The sequence below is a fragment of the Moschus berezovskii genome, chromosome 20, assembly GCF_049115385.1.
Source record: "Moschus berezovskii isolate FMDL1 chromosome 20, NW_MosBer_1.0, whole genome shotgun sequence".
In the NCBI taxonomy this organism is placed as follows: domain Eukaryota; kingdom Metazoa; phylum Chordata; class Mammalia; order Artiodactyla; family Moschidae; genus Moschus; species Moschus berezovskii.
Window position 1 is genome coordinate 38728303 of NC_142479.1, and position 21524 is coordinate 38749826.

Below are 21524 nucleotides of genomic sequence, written 5' to 3' on the forward strand. Positions count from 1 at the left end.
CCAAAAAGTGGCAGCAAGTCCAGAGAGTGGCAGCATAGCATATTCTGAGGCTGAAGCTCCTGGCCTTCTGACCTCAAAAGGTTCCTGGACATGTGCACGTGCCCAGTTGGTCCGTAGGTAGTTCCTACCCATTTTAACCAGCTCTAGCTTGAACTGCGGAGAAGGCAATAACAAGCCACTCCAGTACTCTTGCCTAAAAAATCCCATGGATGGAGGAGCCTGGTAGGCTGCAGTCCGTGGGGTCGCTAAGGGTCGGACACGACTGAGCGACTTCACTTTCACTTTTCACTTTCACACATTGGAGAAGGAAATGGCAACCCACTCCAGTGTTCTTGCCTGGAGAATCCCAGGGACGGGGGAGCCTGGTGGGCTTCCGTCTATGGGGTCACACAGAGTCGGACACGACTGAAGTGACTTAGCAGCAGCAGCAGCAGCTTGAACTGGAAACAGCTGGTTCCAAGTTTCTGAAAAAACAACTTGGGCAAACACCTTATTGTTTAGACTACATGATGCTTGGAGGACATGCAAGTTTTTGCAGAACCAAAGCAAGCCTACTGTATAGCACAGGGAACTCTAGTCAAAGCTCTTTGGTGACGTAAATGGAAAGGAAATCCATAAAAGAGGGGATATATGTATACTTATAGCTGATTCACCTTGCTGTACAGCAAAAACTTACACAACGGTGTAAAACAACTATACTCCAATAACAATGAATAATAAAAAGAAGAAGATGTGCTAGAACACCATTTCCATATGCAATCATATGCAAAAAAAAATCAACCTTGGCCCATTCCTCACACTTCATACAAAAATTAACTTGGAGGGGTCACAGACCTAAATGCAAAATGTGAAAAAAATGGGAATTCCCTGGTGGTCCAGTGGTTAGGACTCAGTCCTTTCACTGCCATGATCCTTGGTGAAGGAAATAAGATTCTGCAAGCTGTGCAGCCAAAAACAAAAAAAGGGAAAAAGTAAAACTTCGAGAAGAAAGTACAGTAGAGAATCTTTATGACCTTTTGTTAGACATAGGCAAACACAATTCATAAAAGAGAAGTGTATCTCATCATAACTGAAAACTTCTCTCTGCTGAAAACACCGATAAGAGATGAAAAGATATCCTCACTCCCTGAGACCTTGCTTGTTGAGAGAAAGTATTTGCAAATCACATATCTTTGAAAGGTCTTATAGAATATATAAAACACTTTCAAAATAACAAGAAGCAACACAATTTTCAAAAAAAGGGCAAAAGATACTTCCCCAGGAAAGATATACATGGCTCAAAGAAGGGCATGAACAGATGCTCATTATAGTCATTCAGTTCAGTTCAGTTCAGTCGCTCAGTCGTGTCCGACTCTTTGCGACCCCATGAATCACAGCACGCCAGGCCTCCCTATCCATCACCAACTCCCGGAGTTCACTCAAACTCATGTCCATAGAGTCGGTGATGCCATCCAGCCATCACATCTCTGTCATCCCCTTCTCCTCCTGCCCCCAATCCTTCCCAGCATCAGAGTCTTTTCCAGTGAGTCAACTCATCGCATGAGGTGGCCAAAGTATTGGAGTTTCAGCTTAAGCATCAGTCCTTCCAATGAACAGCCAGGACTGATCTCCTTTAGAATGGACTGGTTGGATCTCCTTGCAGTACTCTCAAGGGACTCTCAAGAGTCTTCTCCAGCACCACTGTTCAAAAGCATCAATTCTTCGGCGATCAGCTTTCTTCACAGTTCAACTCTCACATCCATACATGACCACTGGAAAAACAGCCTTGACTAGATGGACCTTGGTTGGCAAAGTAATGTCTCTGCTTTTTAATATACTATCTAGGTTGGTCATAACTTTCCTTCCCAGGAGTAAGCGTCTTTTAATTTCCTGGCTGCAATCAGCATCTGCAGTGATTTTGGAGCCCAAAAAAATAAAGTCTGACACTGTTTCCACTGTTTATCCATCTATTTCCCATGAAGTGATGGGACCAGATGCCACGATCTTTGTTTTCTGAATGTTGAGCTTCAAGCCAACCTTTTCACTCTCCTCTTTCCCTTTCATCAAGAGGCTTTTGAGTTCCTCTTCCCTTTCTGCCATAAGGATGGTGTCATCTGCATATCTGAGGTTATTGATATTTCTCCCAGCAATCTTGATTCCAGCTTGTGCTTCTTCCAGCCCAGTGTTCCTCATGATGTTCTCTGCACACAAGTTAAATAAGCAAGGTGACAATATACAGCCTTGACGTACTCCTTTTCCTATTTGGAACCAGTCTGTTGTTCCATGTCCAGTTCTGACTGTTCCTTCCTGACCTGCATACAGGTTTCTCAAGAGGCAGGTCAGGTGGTCTGGTATTCCCATCTCTTTCAGAATGTTCCACAGTTTATTGTGATTGACACAGTCAAAGGCTTTGGCATAGTCAATGAAGCAGAAATAGATGTTTTTCTGGAACTCTCTTGCTTTAGCAAAGTGTAAACTAAAACCATGATGGTATACTTCTATATACCTGTTAGGATGGCCAACACTCCCCACCACCAGTCACCCCATCTCTGCCAGCTGTACTGGCGAGGATGCATCACAACTGGAACCATCCTCAAAAAAAAAAAAATCAGAAACTGGAACTGCTAGTGAGAGACTGAATCTACATAAAGGCAATGACCAGAATCGTATAAAAAAAACAGAGCCATGACCTACAACCTCTCAAGCAACCAGCCAGAGAAGTCAAACCACAACCTCTGCAGCAATTGGACCCAAACGGTCAAGACTTGGTCAGTAACTGTCAGCTTCCCTATTTTTTGCCCCTGTTTCCAATTTCAGATGAACCAGAGAAAGACATACTTGCTCCCCTAACCAATCACATAGGATGCCCCGCTTCTTTTCAGCTCACCTACAATCTTTCCATGCTAACAACTTAAATCAGGAAATACCTGAAATCTTCCCTTTTTCCCTACTGTAAAGTTTTTGAACTACCCTGCTTGCCAAATGCTAATGATAACGGCTGGTCCCCTTGCTCTACAGTAAGCTCTGAGTAAACAGCCTGTTCTCATTTGGGCAATCTTTGTTTATTTCCTCATTGGTGGCAATGCAAAATGATAACCACTATTTGTAACTGTTGAGGGGTTTCTTATAAAGTTAAACACACACTTATTGTATGATCCAGCAATCTTACTCCTAGGTATTTATCCATGAGGAAACGAGTTCCCGTGTGCAAATCTTTATGAGTGAGTGAAGTTGCTCAGTCATGTCCGACTCTTTGTGACCCTGTGGACTATAGCCTACCAGGCTCCTCCATCTGTGGGATTCTCAAGGCAAGAGTACTGGAGTGGGTTGCCATTTCCTTCTCCAGGGATCTTCCCAACCCAGGGAGTAGTCTTATTTATAATCACCCCAAAATATAAACAACCCAATGTCCTTCAAGAGGATAATGGAACCCTGTTTCAGCAAAGAAACAGAGTAGAGGATGATAATTTCAAGCATGTCATAAGTTTCCTGAAAAAAAAAAAAACTGACTCTCCTAAGGAATGGGATGTCTACAGAGGCTGGTGAACACCAGATGTTGAGGTCTTCTGCCACTACTTATTTCACCAGATAATTTCTTAGGCCCCAGTGGCTCTAAGTTCACATAAAGCTTCCTGTTGAAACATCCAATTCGAGATTGTACATTCATTCTCTGAAAACTATTTGGGTGATTTTAAAGTAATTAACACTACTTCCCTTTATCTTTGAAGTGGATTCCCCAGGACCATAGAGGGTTCTGTGGCATTAGCATCAGTATCCTGGCATCAACCATCCAAGAGTTGGCAGTAGTAGGGAGGGTGTACTCTGCTCAGGATCAGCGTGTAGCTGGTTACACCACCTTAGTTCATTTTGTTGTATGTGTGTGTGTTTATACCACCTTAGTTCAAACTATCCTGGATAGGTCCTCAAAATGTAGCATGATGATCAATTAGGAACACCCCTGTTCCTTACATTCTAGAGGAAATCTCCTTACACTCCTAAAATTTTCAAGGCCTAGAGAAATCCAAAATGTTCCCTAAATTTCTGTGGACGTCATCCACAGAAGACTCAGTTTCGTCTCAGTATAACTCTGGCCTCTGACCCCAACTCCCAACATGGGGATGGCTCCTGAACAAACTTAGATGCAAAATTTGGTTCACATCAGATCACATCACATCAAGTATTTCAGAACATTTATGGAAGGTCTGGAAGGTTTACTGGAGGAACCACATCATGCAGCACAGAATACTCAGCAATCTCTTTAACCTTCTGTCCCCTCCTACCTTTCTCCCATGACTATTAGGAGCAATATTTATAATCAGTTAAGTTACATAGCTGGGTCCCACTTTGATGTAATAATACTTGTAAAATAAAATGGAAACATTGGTTAAGGTCCTGATACTTTCTTCCACAATTTCAGCTGGCCCTACTCTACTTGAAGCTTAGTTTTGGATTTATGAGCCGCAAAGCCTGGGATTGGAAAAGACTCCTGTGCATAGATAATGGCTGTGGGAAAAGACAAGCCACACCTGTCCCTTTGATTGTGGCCAATGTGTCACCTGTTGACTGTTTGCCCTAAAACCCTGCTTAGCCCCTGTCTGAATTATCTCAGATGGGTGACCCTTCTTACTGTGTATGTGTATTAGTTGTTCAGTTGTGTCCGAATCTGAGACCCCATGGACAATAGCTCACCAGGCTCTGTCCATGGAATTCTCCAGGCCAGAATACTAGATCGGGTTGCTGTTTCCTTCTCCAGGGGATCTTCCCAACACAGGGACTGAACCCAGGTCTCCCTCATTGCAGGCAGATTCTTTACCGTCTGAACCACCAGAGAAGCCCATCCTTCTTACTACATCTGTGTTATCTGTTAACGCTTCGCTGATTGATCAGTTTTCTAACAGCACTTCCATGGACTTGGTTCAGTCTTCTCTTTTTCAACACTTGGAGTTTCATTCTGCAACCAAAGAGATAAGCAAGGTTGGTAACTGGTACTAATAAGGGAGAAATAGCTGAGTAAGGGGCTTCCTGGGTAGCTCAACTGGTAAAGAAACTGCAATGCAGGACATGCAGGAGACATCTTTTAGGACCTAGCTTCAGAAGTCATATGCCATCACTTCTGATATACTCTATTGGTTACAAAGACCAACTCTGATACAATTTGGGAGGAGACTATGCAAAGGCATGAATACCATGAGGTATGGGTCCCTGGGGGCTGCTCTGGAACCTGGCTACCACTGGCTACCCTCTGGCCCCCAATAATTCATATTCTTTCCACATGCCAAATACACCCACCCCCTCTCAAGGCACCCCAAAATCTAATCCCATTATTGTGTCAGCCTGAAGTCCAGTGACGTGAAAGTCACTCGGTTGTGTCCAGCTTTTTGCAACCCCATGGGGACTATACAGTCCATGGAATTCTCCAGGCCAGAATACTGGAGCTGGTAACGTTTCCTTTCTCCAGGGGATCTTCCCAACCCAGGGATTGAACACAGGTCTCCCACATTGCAGGTGGATCCTTTACCAGCTGAGCCACGGGGTAGCCCAAGAATCCTGGAGTCGGTAGCCTATCCCTTCTCCAGGGGATCTTCCCACCCCAGGAATCAAACCAGGGTCTTACTGCATTGCACACGAATTCTTTACCAACTGACCTATCAGGGAAGCCCTGAATTCCAGAATTCCATCATCTAAATCAGGTTCAGGCATAGATGAAGCTTCTCAAGTATATATCCTTAAGCATTGTTTCTCCAGTGAAATTCCTCTCCTTCTGAAGATCTGTGAACTAAAGAGGAAGTCAACTGCCTTCCCACCTCCTCCATCCCCTATACAAGGGTGGAAAAGGCATAGGAGTTGGTGATGGACAGGGAGGCCTGGAGTGCTGTGATTCATGGGGTCGCGGAGAGTCGGACACGACTGAGCGACTGAACTGAACTGAACCTAGTCATTCCTATTCAAAGGGGGAGGGGAGGATCTTCCTGGTGGTCCAGTGGTTAAGACATCCCTGATCAGGCAATTAGATCCCACATGCAGCAACTAAGAGTTCATTTTTAAAATTCTAAAAAGAAAAGCAAAACAAATAAAAAACCAAAAGTAGGAAAAACGTCCTGGGTTTGTTTTATTTTTTTTTAGCTGCGCTGTGCTGCATGTGGGATCTTAGTTCTCGCCTTCTCTGCAGTGGAAGTTCAGAGTCCAAACCATTGGACCACCAGGGAAGTCCCTCAATCACACTTCTAAACTGCAAGAAAATTATTAGGCTTGTGTTATTGCTACAGGTAATGACTTTTATCCACTATAGTTCAATTTTTCTGAATTTCATTTAGAAAAGAAAACTGGAACTTCAGTTTTGGGGCTTCCCTTATAGCCACACTGGATTATAGTTATTGCTTTTATGATAGCATTTATCTTATAGCCTTGAATCTTGTTCAGGATTAAATTTTTGAGATTACAAAAATAACTCATGCTTCTCTAAACATTTGAAAAATTCTAAAGGATGTAAAAAATGAAAGTCTCTTCTCCACCTTTTCCCACTCCATAGAAATAATCCTTGCTAATACTTTGATGTCCACTCTTTCAGCTATTTTTCTTTGCTTATTGTGGACACATATTATGCTCATTGTTGACAGAGTTTTTAAAGTTTGAGGAAAGTTTTTGTCCTTGGAGAGGACACCCCACAAATATCTGTATTTTACTTAATGCCTGACTTACTAAACATATATCTATAAACAGAACTTTGAAAAATACATTTTAATATTAAAAAAAATTTACTGAAGGATAATTGCTTTACAGAATTTTGTTGTTTTCTGTCAGACCGCAACATGAATCAGTCATGCTGCTGCTGCTAAGTCACTTCAGTCGTGTCTGACTCTGTGCGACCCCATAGACGGCAGCCCACCAGGCTCCCCAATCCCTGGGATTCTCCAGGCAAGAACACTGGAGTGGGCTGCCATTTCCTTCTCCATGTGTGAAAGTGAAAAGTGAAAGTGAAGTTGCTCAGTCATGTCTGACTTGTAGCAACCCCATGGACTGCAGCCTACCAGGCTCCTCCGTCCATGGGATTTTCTAGGCAAGAGTACTGGAGTGGCTTGCCATTGCCTTCTCCTGAATCAGTCATAGGCATACATATATCCACTCCCTTTTGAACCTCCCTCCCATCTGCCACCCCACCCCATCCACATTTTAATATTTAAACATTGATTGCAGAGTTGATTAAATTTCCTTAAAAAATCTAAACTGCAATTACAAATTTAATATGATGATTCTTTTGAATATACTTTAAATGGTACAGAAAAGAATCACAAAGGCAATGATTAAAAGCTTTACTGTTGCTATGCCTATTTTCAAACGCCAATATCACGGATTTAATTACTTCGTTGGTTCTCTTTGTTCTTGTTCTTTTCTTGGAATAAGATACTTTCCTAAGATTGTTAAAATACTTCAGATATTTTCTTGGTGTTACCAAAATCTTGCCAGATTGCCTCATTCCCTCCAAAGAATATTGCCTCAGATCCTTAAATGCACTGAGGCTACAGAATCTCAGGCTTCTCAGATTGATTCATGCTTGGGCCTCCGAAGCTTGTTGTTTCTCCCAAGGAGCTATCTTTGCTCCAGTATAACTCCTGTTACCTCAAAATTTCATTTTCTACATAAGTTAATTTCTGCAATCTCTCTTTCTCCTCTGAAGTAATGGATTCCTTTAGTTTCACTTGGCCAGAGTTCTGGAACTCCTGATTTTGTCATTATGATAAACTGACTTCTGTACCCATTACTAATATCTTGTTATGGTTAAGAGGGTGTCTAGTGCATTCATCTCCTGGCAGAGGAGGACTGTGTTTGTGTCTCTTTAGGCAATGTGGCTAATTCAGCATCTCAGGACCCTCTCTCTCCTTGGTCACAGAGTGTGAGTGCCAGTGTTGGTTAACTGGTTGGACCTCCTTTCTACCTGGTTATCCTGGGCAGGCAGATGGGCTGCTCTGTCTTTTCTGTTCTTGGAACAGTTCTTATTCTTTTCCTTGGACTACCTGGCACACAAACGCTGTGGTGACCACATCTCCTTGCCCTTTCCATCTTCCCTTGCAACCTTAAGCACGACCCCTGGCAGAGGTGAGCCAACTTGGGAGGCACACGTGTGCGTGCGTGAGTTTGTGTGTGTGTGTGTTTAGATGGAGGGGGCTTCCAGGCACACCCACCATCTGTCTGCTGGGCCATACATCGTCGATTCCTTCTTCCTGCTTGTTTTCTGCCCAAATCCTCATCTGCTTGCGCCTACCTTCTTCCTCCCACCAAGATACTGGTTTGCGCGCCCTACACTACCCCCGCCAGGGCCCTGCCTTCTCGCGATCAGGGCTTAGCTCTGGGAGGCGCGGAGCTGGGGGGCCCAGAGTATGGCCAGACCGGGTTGGCTGGCGATCTGCCACCCACACCCTGAACTTCGCAAGGCTCTGAAGGGGCGGGGTCTCGCGCGCGGTTATTTGGCGTCCTCCCTTCTTCCCCCTCAGTAGCGGCGAAACGTCTTTGGGCAGGATGGGTCTCTATCGCGTCCGCGTGTCCACCGGGTCCTCGTTCTGCGCGGGCTCTAATAACCAGGTGCACCTGTGGCTGGTCGGCGAGCACGCGGAGGCGGCGCTCGGGTGGCGCCTGCGGCCAGCGAGGGGCAAGGTGAGCCGGCCGGGGCCGGGCGGGGTGCGCTGCGCCCCTGGCCCCCAGGCCCACGAGTCCCCGAGAGGAGACGCGACCCAGATGGCCCCAGCTTTCCCGGGCGGCTCCTGGCGCACGCCCCCGCCCGGAGAGCGCTCGGAGGCCGCTGAGTAACGCGCTTTTAGGGCGGGACGCGGCACACAGCAAGTGCTCCATAAGTGTTCTTGCCGCCCGGCCTGCTTGGAACTGGGATAGTCCCGTGGTTCCTCGGAACTCGGTCTTTTCCGGAAACTCCGGGGTCCTTGCAGTGGACATCGGTCTCCTGTTTCCTCTTATAAGTTGCTATTTCAGATCTTCTGTAAGGTTGCTAGATCTCCGACCCTGCAGGCTTTATCTCCGGGATGGAGCGGGAATGGGGACGCGGGAAGCGGGGGAGGACGACAGAAGCCGCCTGGTGAGAGCAATCTGATTTCCTGGCCCACCCTCTTTCCCATCACATCTACCTGGTATTCGCCCCTGGCTCCTGTTACTATTTGCCTCCGCCGATTCCCAGATTTCCATCTCCCATCCGGCTCTCCCCCAGACCCGACGTTTATCCCACCGACGCTTCAGAGAACCGTGCTCGCGTGAGGTCCTCCCTCCTCCCCCCTCCCAAACCGGTCCTCTTTCCTCCCGGGTGTACTCGCGCCTCCGCCTCTTTTCGCCTGCGTCTAACCAAAAATCAAGCGTAGTCCAGTTCATCTCTTAGACATCCGTGCCCTGATGTCCATCCCACTCTGACGACCAATGTCCCCTCGAACCTATTACATCACCTTCTTCCTCTTCGCCTGCCTCATTGCTCCAGATCCAAGCCCTTCTGCAGTCAGCGATTTCTTCCCAGTACAGTCCCACCCTTAAAACATACCCCCAGGGCTTCCCTGGGGGCCCAGTGGTAAAGAATCCACCTGCCAATGCAGGAACCTGGCTTCCATCCTTGGTCTGGGAAGATCCCACATGCCTCCGAGCAACTAAGGCCCTGTGCCACATCTATGGAGTCTGTAGTCCAGAGCCGGGGAGCCACAAGTGCTGAGCCCACGGCCCTGGTGACAGGGTAGGGGGAAGTGGTAACTGTCTGGTCACCAGTGAGCTCACCCAGGGCGCAGCCCAGTACTCCACAAAATCAGTGACTTCGGGCAGTCATGCCCCTCTCCGTCTTCTGTCCCCCACCTCATCGGGGCTGAGGAATTCTATGACTGAGAATAGGGTCGTAGAGCCAACTGCTTGGTGCGTGCGCCAGCTTCCTCTCTGGCTCCTTTTGCACTGCTTTCCAGAGGCCCAGAGGGAAGGGCGTCCAGGGCTCATCCAAGGATCCCTTCCAGAGAGCCCCGCTTGCTGATCCTCTTTTGTCGCCGGCAGGAGGTGGAATTCCAGGTGGACGTGTCCGAGTACCTGGGGCGGCTGCTGTTCGTGAAATTGCGCAAACGGCACTTCCTCTCGGATGACGCGTGGTTCTGCAACTGGATCTCCGTGCAGGGACCCGGGGCCAGCGGGAACGAGTTCAGGTTCCCGTGCTATCGCTGGGTGGAGGGCGATGGCATCCTGAGCCTGCCCGAGGGCACCGGTGAGCCGCGGTGGGGGTGGGGGGGCTTGGGAGTGTAAGACGCCTGGGGCTGGATAGAAGTTAAGGGGGAGGGGAGAAGGGAGCGAGGCCTTTGGGGTCACAGAAGAGGCAGGATGCAGCAGCTGGCACAGGGCAGTGGAGGCTGGGAGAGGGCAGAGATGCTGAAGGGTCAGGGGCCAGCCACAGGGTGGGATGAGGGTCCCCTGGTAGGAACAGGGGAGAGGCTCTCAGGAGAAGCCTCATAGCCAGTGCCCTTCTCCCCACTTTCAGGTCGCACCGTGGTCGATGACCCTCAAGGTCTGTTCAAGAAACACAGGGAAGAGGAGCTGGTAGAGAGAAGGAAGCTGTACCGGTCAGCCCCACCCCTGCCTCCTGACCCCACCAGGGAGCTGCTGACCCTTCCCCAGTACCAATGCCTGGTTTCTTTTCCACCGCAGGTGGGGTAACTGGAAGGATGGGTTAATTCTGAATATAGCTGGGGCCACAATAAACGACCTTCCTGTAGATGAGAGATTTTTAGAGGACAAAAGAATTGACTTTGAGGCCTCGCTGACCAAGGGGTAAGAACAAGCCAGGCCGGGTGACAGGGATGTTTCCTGGTTCAGTGGTCAGTACAGGCTTATGGACTTCACAGGGCTGGACCAGCCCAAGAGGGATGCACAGGGTTGTAAAGTTTGATTCTGAGAATAACAAACTCTTCATCCATCCTTCCTCAAAGGCTGGCAGACCTAGCCATCAAAGACTCTTTAAATATTCTCACTTGCTGGAAAAGTCTGGATGACTTCAACAGGATTTTCTGGTGTGGCCAGAGCAAGCTGGCTGGTTAGTACCCCTACCCCAGTATTTATCCCAAGACCCTTACTCCCAGATCCTACCTATTCTAGGGAACCAGGGATGGGAGACCAGAGGCCTGGGAGGCTGGGGTCAAGAGGGGGTGGTTCAGTAGGGGTTGGAAGGACCAGGAGCTCAGATCCCACAGAAAGCTCCACAAATGCCATCCGCAGAGCGGGTGCGGGACTCCTGGAAGGAGGATGCCTTATTTGGGTACCAGTTTCTCAACGGCACCAACCCCATGTTGCTGAGACGCTCCATTCAACTTCCTGCCCGCCTGGAGTTTCCTCCAGGGATGGGGGAGCTGCAGGCCGAGCTGGAGAAAGAGCTCCAGGTGAGCACATAAGAGCCCTCAGGAGACAGCACAGAGGAGTGGGGGTGGGGTTGACGTTTGTGCTGCTGCAGGGTCCACTGTGGACCCAGCCTGCTGCCAGATGGCAAGACGGAATTCCAGAGTAGAAATCTTGACTGATCCTGGGGTGACCCTCTATGACTGTCCTCTCCTAATGAGAATAGCATGCTGTGGAGGGAGAGAATGTGATGGGTGACAGAGTCAAAATGAAGAGCTATAACTAGGGATTTAGGGAGAGTGTGGAGTAAGAGAATCAGGATCAGGGCTGGGGTTTTTGATGGGGTCAGCACGGAACAATTCAGAGAGAAAACTCAGGCGACTTTACTAGTGGTCCAGTAGTAAAGAACCCTCCTTCCAACGCAGGGGACGTGTGTTCAAACCTTGGTCAGTGAACTAAGAAACCACTTGCTGTGATGCAACGAAGCCCGCATGCTGCAACTAGAGAAAGCCTGTATGCTGCAAGGAAGAGCCTTAGTGTTACCCAGCACAGCTCCCCCAAAATAATAAAATTTTTCTCATTTGAAAAAAAGAGAAAACTCACGAGATTTAGGGTGAGACAGACTTGAGCTTGAATCTTGGCTCTGCTGTTTTATAAGCTGTGTGACTTCAGGCAACATATCTCTCCTCTCTGGTCATCGGTTTCCTCTTTCATAAACCTGGGGCTAATTCAAGTGCACCTAAGAATTATATGAGGCTGTAAGTACAGGAACCATTATCCGGTATTAAATAGGTGAGGAAACAAGTTAGTTTTTTCTTCCTTAGGGGAATCAAGGCAGGAAGAGATGTCTTATGTTGATGTAGCCCTTGCCCTCTGCCCCCATTCAGCGAGGCACACTATTTGAAGCTGACTTCTCCTTGCTGGATGGGATCAAGGCCAACGTCATCCTGTGTACCCAGCAGTATGTGGCTGCCCCTTTGGTTATGCTGAAACTGCAGCCTGATGGGAAACTCTTACCCATGGTCATCCAGGTGAGAGGACCCAGGCTGTAGGGGAGCGGTAACGGTCAGATAGAGAATGCTAAGTGACTTTGGAGAGAGGGAAGCGCTTAAACATGCAAGGGGCGCGGGAGTCTGCTGTGCACTGGCCCTCACCCCTCCCTTCCCCCCACTCTTGTCCCTGCTCCAGCTCCAACTGCCACACACGGGGTCCCCACCACCACCGCTTTTCCTGCCCACGGATCCCCCGATGACCTGGCTCCTGGCCAAATGCTGGGTCCGGAGCTCTGACTTCCAGCTTCACGAGCTACACTCTCATCTCCTGAGAGGACACTTGATGGCTGAGGTCATCGCTGTGGCCACCAGGAGGTGCCTTCCATCTATACATCCTATGTTCAAGGTAACACTTTAAACCACCTCTCCCCGCCCCCAAACTCTCTACCCCACAGTAAGGTTCCATCTCTGGAGGCACCTTCTCCATGGAATCTCAGCGTTTGGGGAGAAAACCAATAAAAGACAAGTAAACAAGATGTGAGAGCATGGCTGGCTCTGCATTTTTAAGGTTGATATCACTTGCTGAGGAGATAAAAGTGTTGACTCCCTAATAGGGTGGGGAGTGGTGGGAGGGTGAAGGGTGGGGAGTGAGAAATCTTACACTTTTTATGTATAAAGCACAGTTACATATACAGTATATAAACAGTATATACAAATGACTGAGGATTCCCTCAACAAGAGGAGACCGTGCAAATAATATAGAAGACTTTTCCAGTCAGTTTTGAAGGATTCTCAAATAGTAGTAACACAGAGGCCAGTTACAGGGGCTCAGGTCAACAAGAGCAGCCTGGCTTATTACAGTTAGAACAGGGTGTTCCTCCATTAACTTTTCTTGAGAGCCTCTGATGTGGCAAAAAAAAAAAGAAAAAAGCCATTCTAGATGCCAGGGATAAGCAAGAAAGGCAAGGTCTTGGTCTTTGGGGGTTGTCATTTCCATTAAGGGCTAACAGACAGTATTGTAGATTAGCTGTGAGGAGTCCACTGCAGAGAATCAGAGCAGGCTGATGTGATAGTGAGTTTAGACTGGGTGGTTAGGAAATGCTCTTTTAAGGAGATGGAAGAGAGAATGAAACTATGCGGATGGACTTCCCTGGTGGTCCAGTGATTAAGAATCCCTCTGCCAGTGCAGGGGACATGGGTTCAATTCTCGGTTCAGGAAGATGCTGAGGAGTAAGCCTGTGGGCCACAACTACTGAGACCACATGCCCAGAGCCCATGCCCCACAAGAGAAGCCATCACAATGAGAATCCCTGCTCCTCAAAAGAGAGTAGCTCCCCCTTGCCTCAACCAGTGAAAGCCCGAGTGCAGCCAGGAAGACCTAGTGCAGCCAAAAATCAATACATAATAAAAAGAAATTACAGGGAGCCAGTCATAGGATGAGGAAGGGGCATATTGCTTTAGGCAGAGGGAACAAACAGTGCCAAGGTCCTGAGGCAGGAACAAGCTTGGTGTGTTTGAAGGACAGAAAGAAAGTGAGTGTAATGGACACAGGGGAGGGAACTGGGTGAAGTTCTGGAGTTAGTGGATTAGATCATGTTCTGGGGGAGGGAAAATATCTCATTATTTTTTGTATAAAGGACATACATACATAGAGTACATTACAGATGGCATATCTGTAGCACTGAATGTCATGGGGCAGGTGAGAGTACCAAAAAAAAAAAAATCTAAGAAGCCTCCTTAGAGAAGTGATCATGAAAAAAAGGTGGAGAAACATTGAGCTAGACCTTGAACGGTCTTAGGAAGAGAAAAAGAGAATGGCTTCCTTCAATTATCAAAGAACATTATTGTTGAGAGGCCACTGACTTCAGTCTGCTTTTCCTGAAGACGTGGCCCCTTTCCTGCTTTTCAGCCCGTATCTCCTTCAGGGACTAGCCACAGCTGTCTTCTGACCCTGTCCTTCCCTGTTCCTCTCCCTCCAGCTTCTCATTCCGCACCTGCGATACACCATGGAAATTAACGTCCGGGCCAGGACCGGGCTGGTCTCTGACTTCGGAATCTTCGACCAGGTACGAGGAGAGGAAGTGGGGTTCATGCTCCCTCTGGCCTGAGGGCAGGTGGATTTGCCTAACCACGCTGTCTTTGCTCCTCAGGTGGTGAGCACAGGTGGGGGCGGCCATGTGGAGCTGCTCCAGCGAGCAGGAGGCTTTCTAACCTATAGCTCCTTCTGTCCCCCTGATGACCTGGCTGACCGGGGGCTCCTGGGAGTCAAGTCTTCTTTCTATGCCCAAGATGCCCTGAGGCTCTGGGAAATTCTCTCTCGGTGAGGTGGGAGGAAGGCAGGGCTGGTGGTGGGGAGAGGCTGGGAGAAGAGGAGGTCTGTGCCTCAGCCAGGGGGCTGCAGGCGCTGGCCTGGCCACGTGGGTAAGGAGTAGAGGGCCTGAGGGCTCCGTGTTGTCAGCCTCCACTCTCCTGCCCTGACCCCTCCGCTGGCAGCTACGTTGAGGGGATTGTGAGTCTCCACTATAAGATGGACGAGTCTGTGAGAGACGATGTTGAGCTGCAGGCCTGGTGTCGAGAGATCACTGAGATCGGGCTGCTGGGTGCCCAGGACCGAGGTAGGATGAGCCCCAAGACTCCAACATGTGACTCTTCCCTAGAACTTCCCCAGAATCTTCTTTACTTCTATGGAACCTTCCAGAAGCATTTCCAACTCCTATGAACACACCTAGAGCTTTCCCAGACTCCTTTTCCTCTCAGCTAGAGGCAGGTCTCCATCCTGTGCAGGGGGAGCCCCTCTAGGTCCCAGATGCAGTGGGACCAGTGGTTGCTCTCCGAGAAAAAACAACAAAACAAACAGCCCTGATTCGTAGCATTTGCCCATCCCCATGGTGTAAAGAGTCCCATCGTGGCTACCAGGGTGATATCATCTGGCTTGCTAAATACTTGAACATTTGACATCCTTGGTCCCTGTGAGCCAGTGTGAGCTGCACCAGCACCCCACTGAGTGGGACCCTTCCCAAAATCTCCCTGCTTCCCCCACCCGAACCCACACTCAAGCCACTTTCCACCATGGTTACTGAGAGCCCTTGGTCTCCTCCTCAGTTCCTGTGAGCTCTGCCTCTAGCCTTGGCCTCCCAGCTTCTAACTCTCCACTGCAGGGTTTCCCGTCACCCTACAGTCCAAGGACCAGCTGTGCCACTTTGTGACCATGTGTATCTTCACCTGCACTGGCCAGCACTCCTCCACTCACCTGGGTCAGGTATTTATCACAGAGGGCCAGCTGGGCATTTGTGCCTGGAGTGGGGAAGGGGGCTATGTGCAGGTGGGCTAAGGGATTCTCATGCTTAGCAGACAGTGAGTTTAGATATTTGCCCTTTGTAGCTGGACTGGTACTCTTGGGTCCCTAACGCACCCTGCACAATGCGGCTGCCCCCACCGACCACCAAGGATGTGACACTGGAGAAAGTGATGGCGACACTGCCCAACTTCCATCAGGCTTCTCTCCAGATGTCCATCACTTGGCAACTGGGCAGACGCCAGCCCATCATGGTGAGAGCTAGGCGCCGGGTCCCGAGGAAGGGGGCAGGTACGGGGAGGTGAGGCACTCCAAACTGAGGGGCAGTAAAGCTCTCAGCTGCCTTTTTTCTCTGTCTCAGGTGGCTCTGGGTCAGCATGAGGAAGAGTACTTCTCAGGCCCTGAGCCCAAGGCTGTGCTGAAGAAGTTCAGAGAGGAGCTGGCTGCCCTGGAAAAAGACATCGAGATCCGGAATGCCCAGCTGGACTGGCCCTATGAATATCTGCGGCCTAGCCTGGTGGAAAACAGTGTGGCTATATGACCACCCCCAGCCGTGGGTTGTTTCAGCCCTCTTCCACCAAACCCCATCCTCTTCCCAACTTCCATCTTCCCCCAAATCACCTTTCCACTGTTTACACCTACCGTAAACAAATCTGGCTTTAGATACACCAGCTAGGGAAGTCATTCCCATTTCTTCCTCCCCGCCCCCTCCCTTCCTCCTTGATCATTCAGATCTCCCATTGAGCAGGTAATAGCCACATTTATACAGTTTCAAGACTAGAATAGAGTATAATACATATTACTCCATACCCTTAGAATCAAGTATGACTTTGAACCTAAATTGAGTTTAATGACAAGAAAAATGGCATTTTAGACTAAGGAAAGAAAACAATTTAGTCCAAACTCCTAAATCAAGGGCTTCCCCGGTGGCTCAGTGGTAAAGAATCCACCTGCAATGCAGGAGATGCAGGTTTGATCCCTGGGTGGGGAAGATCCCCTGGAGGAGGGCATGGCAACCTTCTCCAGTAGTCTTGCCTGGAGAATCCCATGGACAGTGCCTGGAGGGCTATGGTCCATTGGGTCACAAAGAGTTGGACACAACTGTAGTGACTGAGCACGCACACACACATCCTAAGTCAAATACTGGCAGAAGAATATACAGCATAACTTTCTAACCGGGTGGGATTCACCAGACACAACTCGAAGCAATTAACGTTAACACAGCAGTTCTCACAATTTTCATTTCATGACTCACTCAGAAAATGATCAGTGGAAGGAAACTGGTTAAACGACAGAAACTGCTCTCAGCTGGAGGTATCTGGCCTCAGTGTTTTGCCCAAAGGATCCTTATCTGTAACCCATTTTCACTTCATCAGTTGGGAAGCACCAAATAAAAATGATTAGCTGGAAAAATACTAAAAATCTCATTGTTTTAACAAGCGACAACAAAGGAGTCAGTAAAATCCAACTTCTGTATCTGATTAAAATTTTGCAAAAATAAACTAGTAAGTTTGATTTCTTAATATGATTGTCTGTGGATATTTTAAAATAGAAACTAACGGTAAACACAAGCCAGAACTGTTTCCTTTACAGTACGATCAAAGTTGCTTCTTGCTTCTGATTCTGTTTAGTTTGGCAGAGGACATATGGGTGATGCTTGGTCTGATCCTTGAAGTAAGAATAGGAAATAAATAGGAGAGGTGGAAGTAGAGTTTAATGATGGGGTCTATCTCAGTTCAGTTGCTCAGTTGTGTCTGACTCTTTGCAACCCCATGGACTGCAGCACGCCAGGCTTCCCTGTCCATCACCAACTCCTGGAGCTTGCTCAAACTCATGTCCATCAAGTAGGTGATGCCATCCAACCATCTCATCCTCTGTCATTCCCTTCTCCGCCTGCCTTCAATCTTTTCTAGCATCAGGGTCTTTTCCAAGGGGTCTGTCTAGGAGAACCCAAAGGGGCTTCCCTGGTGGCTCAGATGGTAAAGAATCTGCCTGCAGTGCAGGAGACCTAGGTTTGATCCCTGGGTCAGGAAGATCCCCTGGAGAAGTGAATGGCTACCCACTCCAGTATTCTTGCCTGGAAAGAGGGGCAGTCTCCAGAACAATGTGGTTCACGTCAGGAAATTAGGCTTGACCCTTAGGAAACAGCCACAGAAGAACTGTAAGTAAGGGTATGACAGGGTCCTGGAAGTCATACCCACAGAGGCATCCTTTCTCCTTGGAGGCCACACCCCCTTCTCCATAGAGGCCAGAGGGAGGTGGGGGAGACAAATTAGGATTATAGGATTAAAATATAGAAGCTACTATCCATAAAATAGATAAGCAACAAGGATTTACTGTATAGCACTGAGTATTACACCAAATATCTTGTAAAAACCAGTAATGTAATGTAACCTACAAAAAAAAGACCTGAAATCACTCTGCTGTACACTTGAAACTAACACAATATTGTAAATCAACTATAATTAAAAATAATAGTATGCTTGCTAAAGTTGTCAATCCCCCAACGATTGGCACTATACACACTTCAAGAATAACAAAGAAAAATAATTCTCTTCAGAAAGAAGTATCTTTGAATTTGAGATATTATAAAGGTCATGAAATCTTCCAAGTTAAACAGTGTGTCTATTTTGTTTAATTATAAGCAATCAGTGAGTACTTGTAAAAACAAGTGGCAGGACTTCCTGGTGGTCCAGTGGCTAAGACCCCAAGCTCTCAACCAGGGGCCCTGGTTCAGTCCCTGGTCAGGGAACTAGATCCCTCATGCCCACAGGGCAAGAGTTCACATGCCTCGGGGGAAAAAAAAAAAAAGATTCTGCATGCTGTAATGAAGATGGAAGACCCCTTGTGCCAAAACTAAGACCCAGCATAGCCAAATAAATGAATATTTTCTTAAAAAAAAGGAAAAGTGCAACGACTAGCTGGGCTGAGGCTAGATAAAGATAATACCAAATTGACAGTGTTCTATTTGTTTAGTTTTAAAAAAAATTTTTGGCCATGCTGTGCAGCGTGTGGGATCTTAGTTCCCCAAGCAGGGAGGGAACCCATATCCCCGGCAGTGCAAGGCAGATTCTCAACCACTGGACCACCAGGGAAGTCCCCTAGATATGTTTTTTTAAAAGGCCAAAACAAACATCACTTTCTAAATTCCCTATACTTGCTTTATAGATCAGAAAAGTTACACCACACTATTATTTATAAATATATAAAAGTGAGAAGGAAATGGCAACCCACTCCAGTATTCTTGCCTGGAGAATCCCATGGACAGAGGAGCCTGGAGGGCTACAGTCCCTGGGGTTGCAAGAGTCCGACACAACTTAGTGACTAAACCATACATGTGTTCAACTAAATTGGTACAATTTAAAATTTAAAAATCTTTATAAACTAGCTCTTAGTAGTATTAGATAAAATTGAAAAATATGTGTAGCTATGAGTTATTCCATTTATACTATCTGGGTAGAAAGTTTTAAGATGGCATATATTTCTGACCCTGCCGCTGGGAAAGGCTGAAGGCAAAAGAAGAAGGAGCCAGCAGAGGAGGAGATCGTTACACAGCACCACCAACTCCATCAACTTGAATTTGAGCAAACTCTGGGAGATGGAGGAGGACAGAGGAGGCTGGCGTGCTAATGTCCATGGGGTTACAAAGAGTCGGACACGACTTAGCAACTGAAGGCCAACAATTTTTCTGATGAATGCTTATTCTCACTAGTGATTATGTTTTATGGTATTATTATATACTTTCTAAAATTATTTTTTTTAATTTTTATTTATTTACTTATTTGCTTTGCCAAGTTTTAGTTGTGGCATTTGAGATCTTTACTTGTGGCCTGTGAATTCTTAGTTGTGGCATGTGGGATCTAGCTCCCTGACCAGGGATAAGAACCTGAGCCCCCTGCATTGGGAGCACAGAGTCTTAGCCACTGGACCACTAGGGAAGTCCTAGTACTTTCTAAAATTCTTAATTGCTTATGAGACCTTAATCTAAATCAAAGTTGAGGTAACTGAGTGGGTAGTTTTATTTTATATGGAGGCTACTACTAGTGAAAATGACCAACCTTGATAATATATTAAAAAGCAGAGACATTATTTTGCCAACAAAGGTCCGTCTAGTCAAGGCTATGGTTTTTCCCGTGGTCATGTATGGATGTGAGAGTTGGACTGTGAAGAAAGCTGATCGCCGAAGAATTGATGCTTTTGAACTGTGGTGTTGGAGAAGACTCTTGAGAGTTCCTTGTACTGCAAGGAGATCCAACCAGTCCATTCTAAGGGAGATCGATCCTGGGTGGAGGGACTGATGCTGAAGCTGAAACTGCAATACTTTGGCCACCTCATGCGATGAGTTGACTCACTGGAAAAGACTCTGATGCTGGGAAAGGTTGGGGGCGGGAGGAGAAGGGGACGACGGAGAATGAGATGGCTGGACGGCATCACCAACTCTGAGGACATGAGTTTGAGTGAACTCCAGGAGTTGGTGATGGACAGGGAGGCCTGGCGTGCTGTGATTCATGGGGTCGCGGAGAGTCAGACACGACTGAGCGACTGAACTGAACTGAACTAGTGAAAATAAAAATTACAGAGCAGAGGAAATAAAGCATGGTTATTGTACAGCGTCCAGCTATCTTCTTGAGTAACATTTTTTTTTTTTTTAGGAGAACCAGTAAAACTCATTTAAAAGAACCAATGCTTCCCATGTGCTTCCCACGTGTGCAGTTAAAGAATCCGCCTGCCAGTGATGGAGACTTGGGAGACTTGGATTCGATCTCTGGGTCAGGGAGATCTTCTGGAGGAGGAAATGGCAACCCACTCCAGTATTCTTGCCTAGAAAATCCCATGCACCAAGGAGCCTGGTGGGCTATAGTCCATGGGGTCACAAAGAGTCTGACACGACGGAGCACACACACACATACACACACACACACACACACACACACACACACACAATGCTTCCTATACTGATGGATTTCTTAGTCTCAGTGAGGGGAGAAAATTCTGGATCCTATAAAGGGACATAGCATGTGAATGGGTGGGACATATGTTGGAACTAATGCAGCATTCTTATGTCTCTGGGTCTTAGTTTCTTCCTGTGCAAAATGCCCAGGTTTTATGGCATCTAAACCTCCTTTATATCACCCAGAACTGTACCTGGAAATTTATTGCTCAATCTATCAAGCTGTTAGATTCACACCCACATGTGACACAACATACTGAACTCAGAATCTCTGTTAAGCCCACCTATATCAACACTTTCAGCTTGATGTAAAATAATGCTCCTCTTCCCTTGGCTGGCTGCCCTCAAGATCTGCTTCCCAGAAAGTCCTTGGAATTGTGTTGACAGTAACAAACAAAATATCTCTGATCTTCTCAATATGCAAACTTTCTCTTCCAGAATCTGGTATCGCACTTACGTGTGGTTTACATTTACATGTCACTGGTCCCTTTCTGAGGACTGGCTCTTGTTGAGGAGTGAGCCTTGAGGGGAGTTCTTGGTTGGTTTTCTTGCATGGGATCTTCCTCTAGTGAGGTGGCTCCATCGGGTCTAAGCCAGTGAAGAGGAGCAGAGGGGCAGTTCATCTCTAACAGGACAAATGCCAGGAGCCTGACTCCCTTTCTTGGATATCCACTTAACGATGGAATTTCACCTGACGGGGAGAGTAGAAAATAAAGTTCCTATGAACTTTCTTTCCAGGCAATAACCCAACTGACTAAGTAATACAAGATAACATGCAATGATAACGTAACTGTTTTGGGTACGAATAAACATTCTATTACATAAGAGTGTTTGAAGCAAAGCATTTGGAGCTTGGCTAGCAGCTTCTTATCTTCATAAAAATTATTTATTTCTTTTTGGTTGCACTAGGTCTTCACTGCTGTGTGCAAGCTTTCTCCAGTTGGAGCGAGCTAGCACT

At 47.3% G+C, this 21524-nt stretch overlaps 1 protein-coding gene and 1 long non-coding RNA gene across 2 annotated transcripts in view; one reads left to right on the forward strand and one right to left on the reverse strand.

Moving 5' to 3' along the window:
- Positions 1 to 484: 484 nt before the first annotated feature.
- The window catches only part of LOC129542529 (uncharacterized), a 116649-nt gene continuing 95609 nt past the window's right edge, over positions 485 to 21524 (reverse strand). Inside the window, exons 4-5 of the long non-coding RNA XR_008683082.2 lie at positions 11932 to 12067; positions 485 to 4930 (exon numbers count right to left, since the gene is read on the reverse strand). This is a non-coding gene — a long non-coding RNA (uncharacterized LOC129542529). The remainder of the gene's footprint in view (positions 4931 to 11931; positions 12068 to 21524) is intronic.
- On the forward strand, positions 8481 to 17118 carry LOC129542456 (polyunsaturated fatty acid lipoxygenase ALOX15). Its single transcript, XM_055404873.2, has 14 exons — positions 8481 to 8628; positions 10003 to 10207; positions 10478 to 10559; positions 10645 to 10767; positions 10926 to 11029; positions 11212 to 11372; positions 12216 to 12359; positions 12517 to 12726; positions 14300 to 14386; positions 14471 to 14640; positions 14814 to 14935; positions 15479 to 15579; positions 15702 to 15869; positions 15977 to 17118. The coding sequence occupies exons 1-14, from the start codon at positions 8494 to 8496 to the stop codon at positions 16154 to 16156; spliced, it is 1992 nt and encodes a 663-aa protein (XP_055260848.1). The 5' UTR covers positions 8481 to 8493; the 3' UTR covers positions 16157 to 17118.

What these genes read in the sequence shown, in the direction of transcription:
- LOC129542456 (XM_055404873.2), top strand. Translation starts at nt 8,494, where the DNA reads ATGGGTCTCTATCGCGTCCGCGTGTCCACCGGGTCCTCGTTCTGCGCG. An exon ending in GAGGCCTCGCTGACCAAGGG is followed by an intron (nt 10,768 to 10,925) that starts GTAAGAACAAGC and finishes CCTTCCTCAAAG; the next exon opens with GCTGGCAGACCTAGCCATCA. An exon ending in GCAGACGCCAGCCCATCATG is followed by an intron (nt 15,870 to 15,976) that starts GTGAGAGCTAGG and finishes TCTCTGTCTCAG; the next exon opens with GTGGCTCTGGGTCAGCATGA.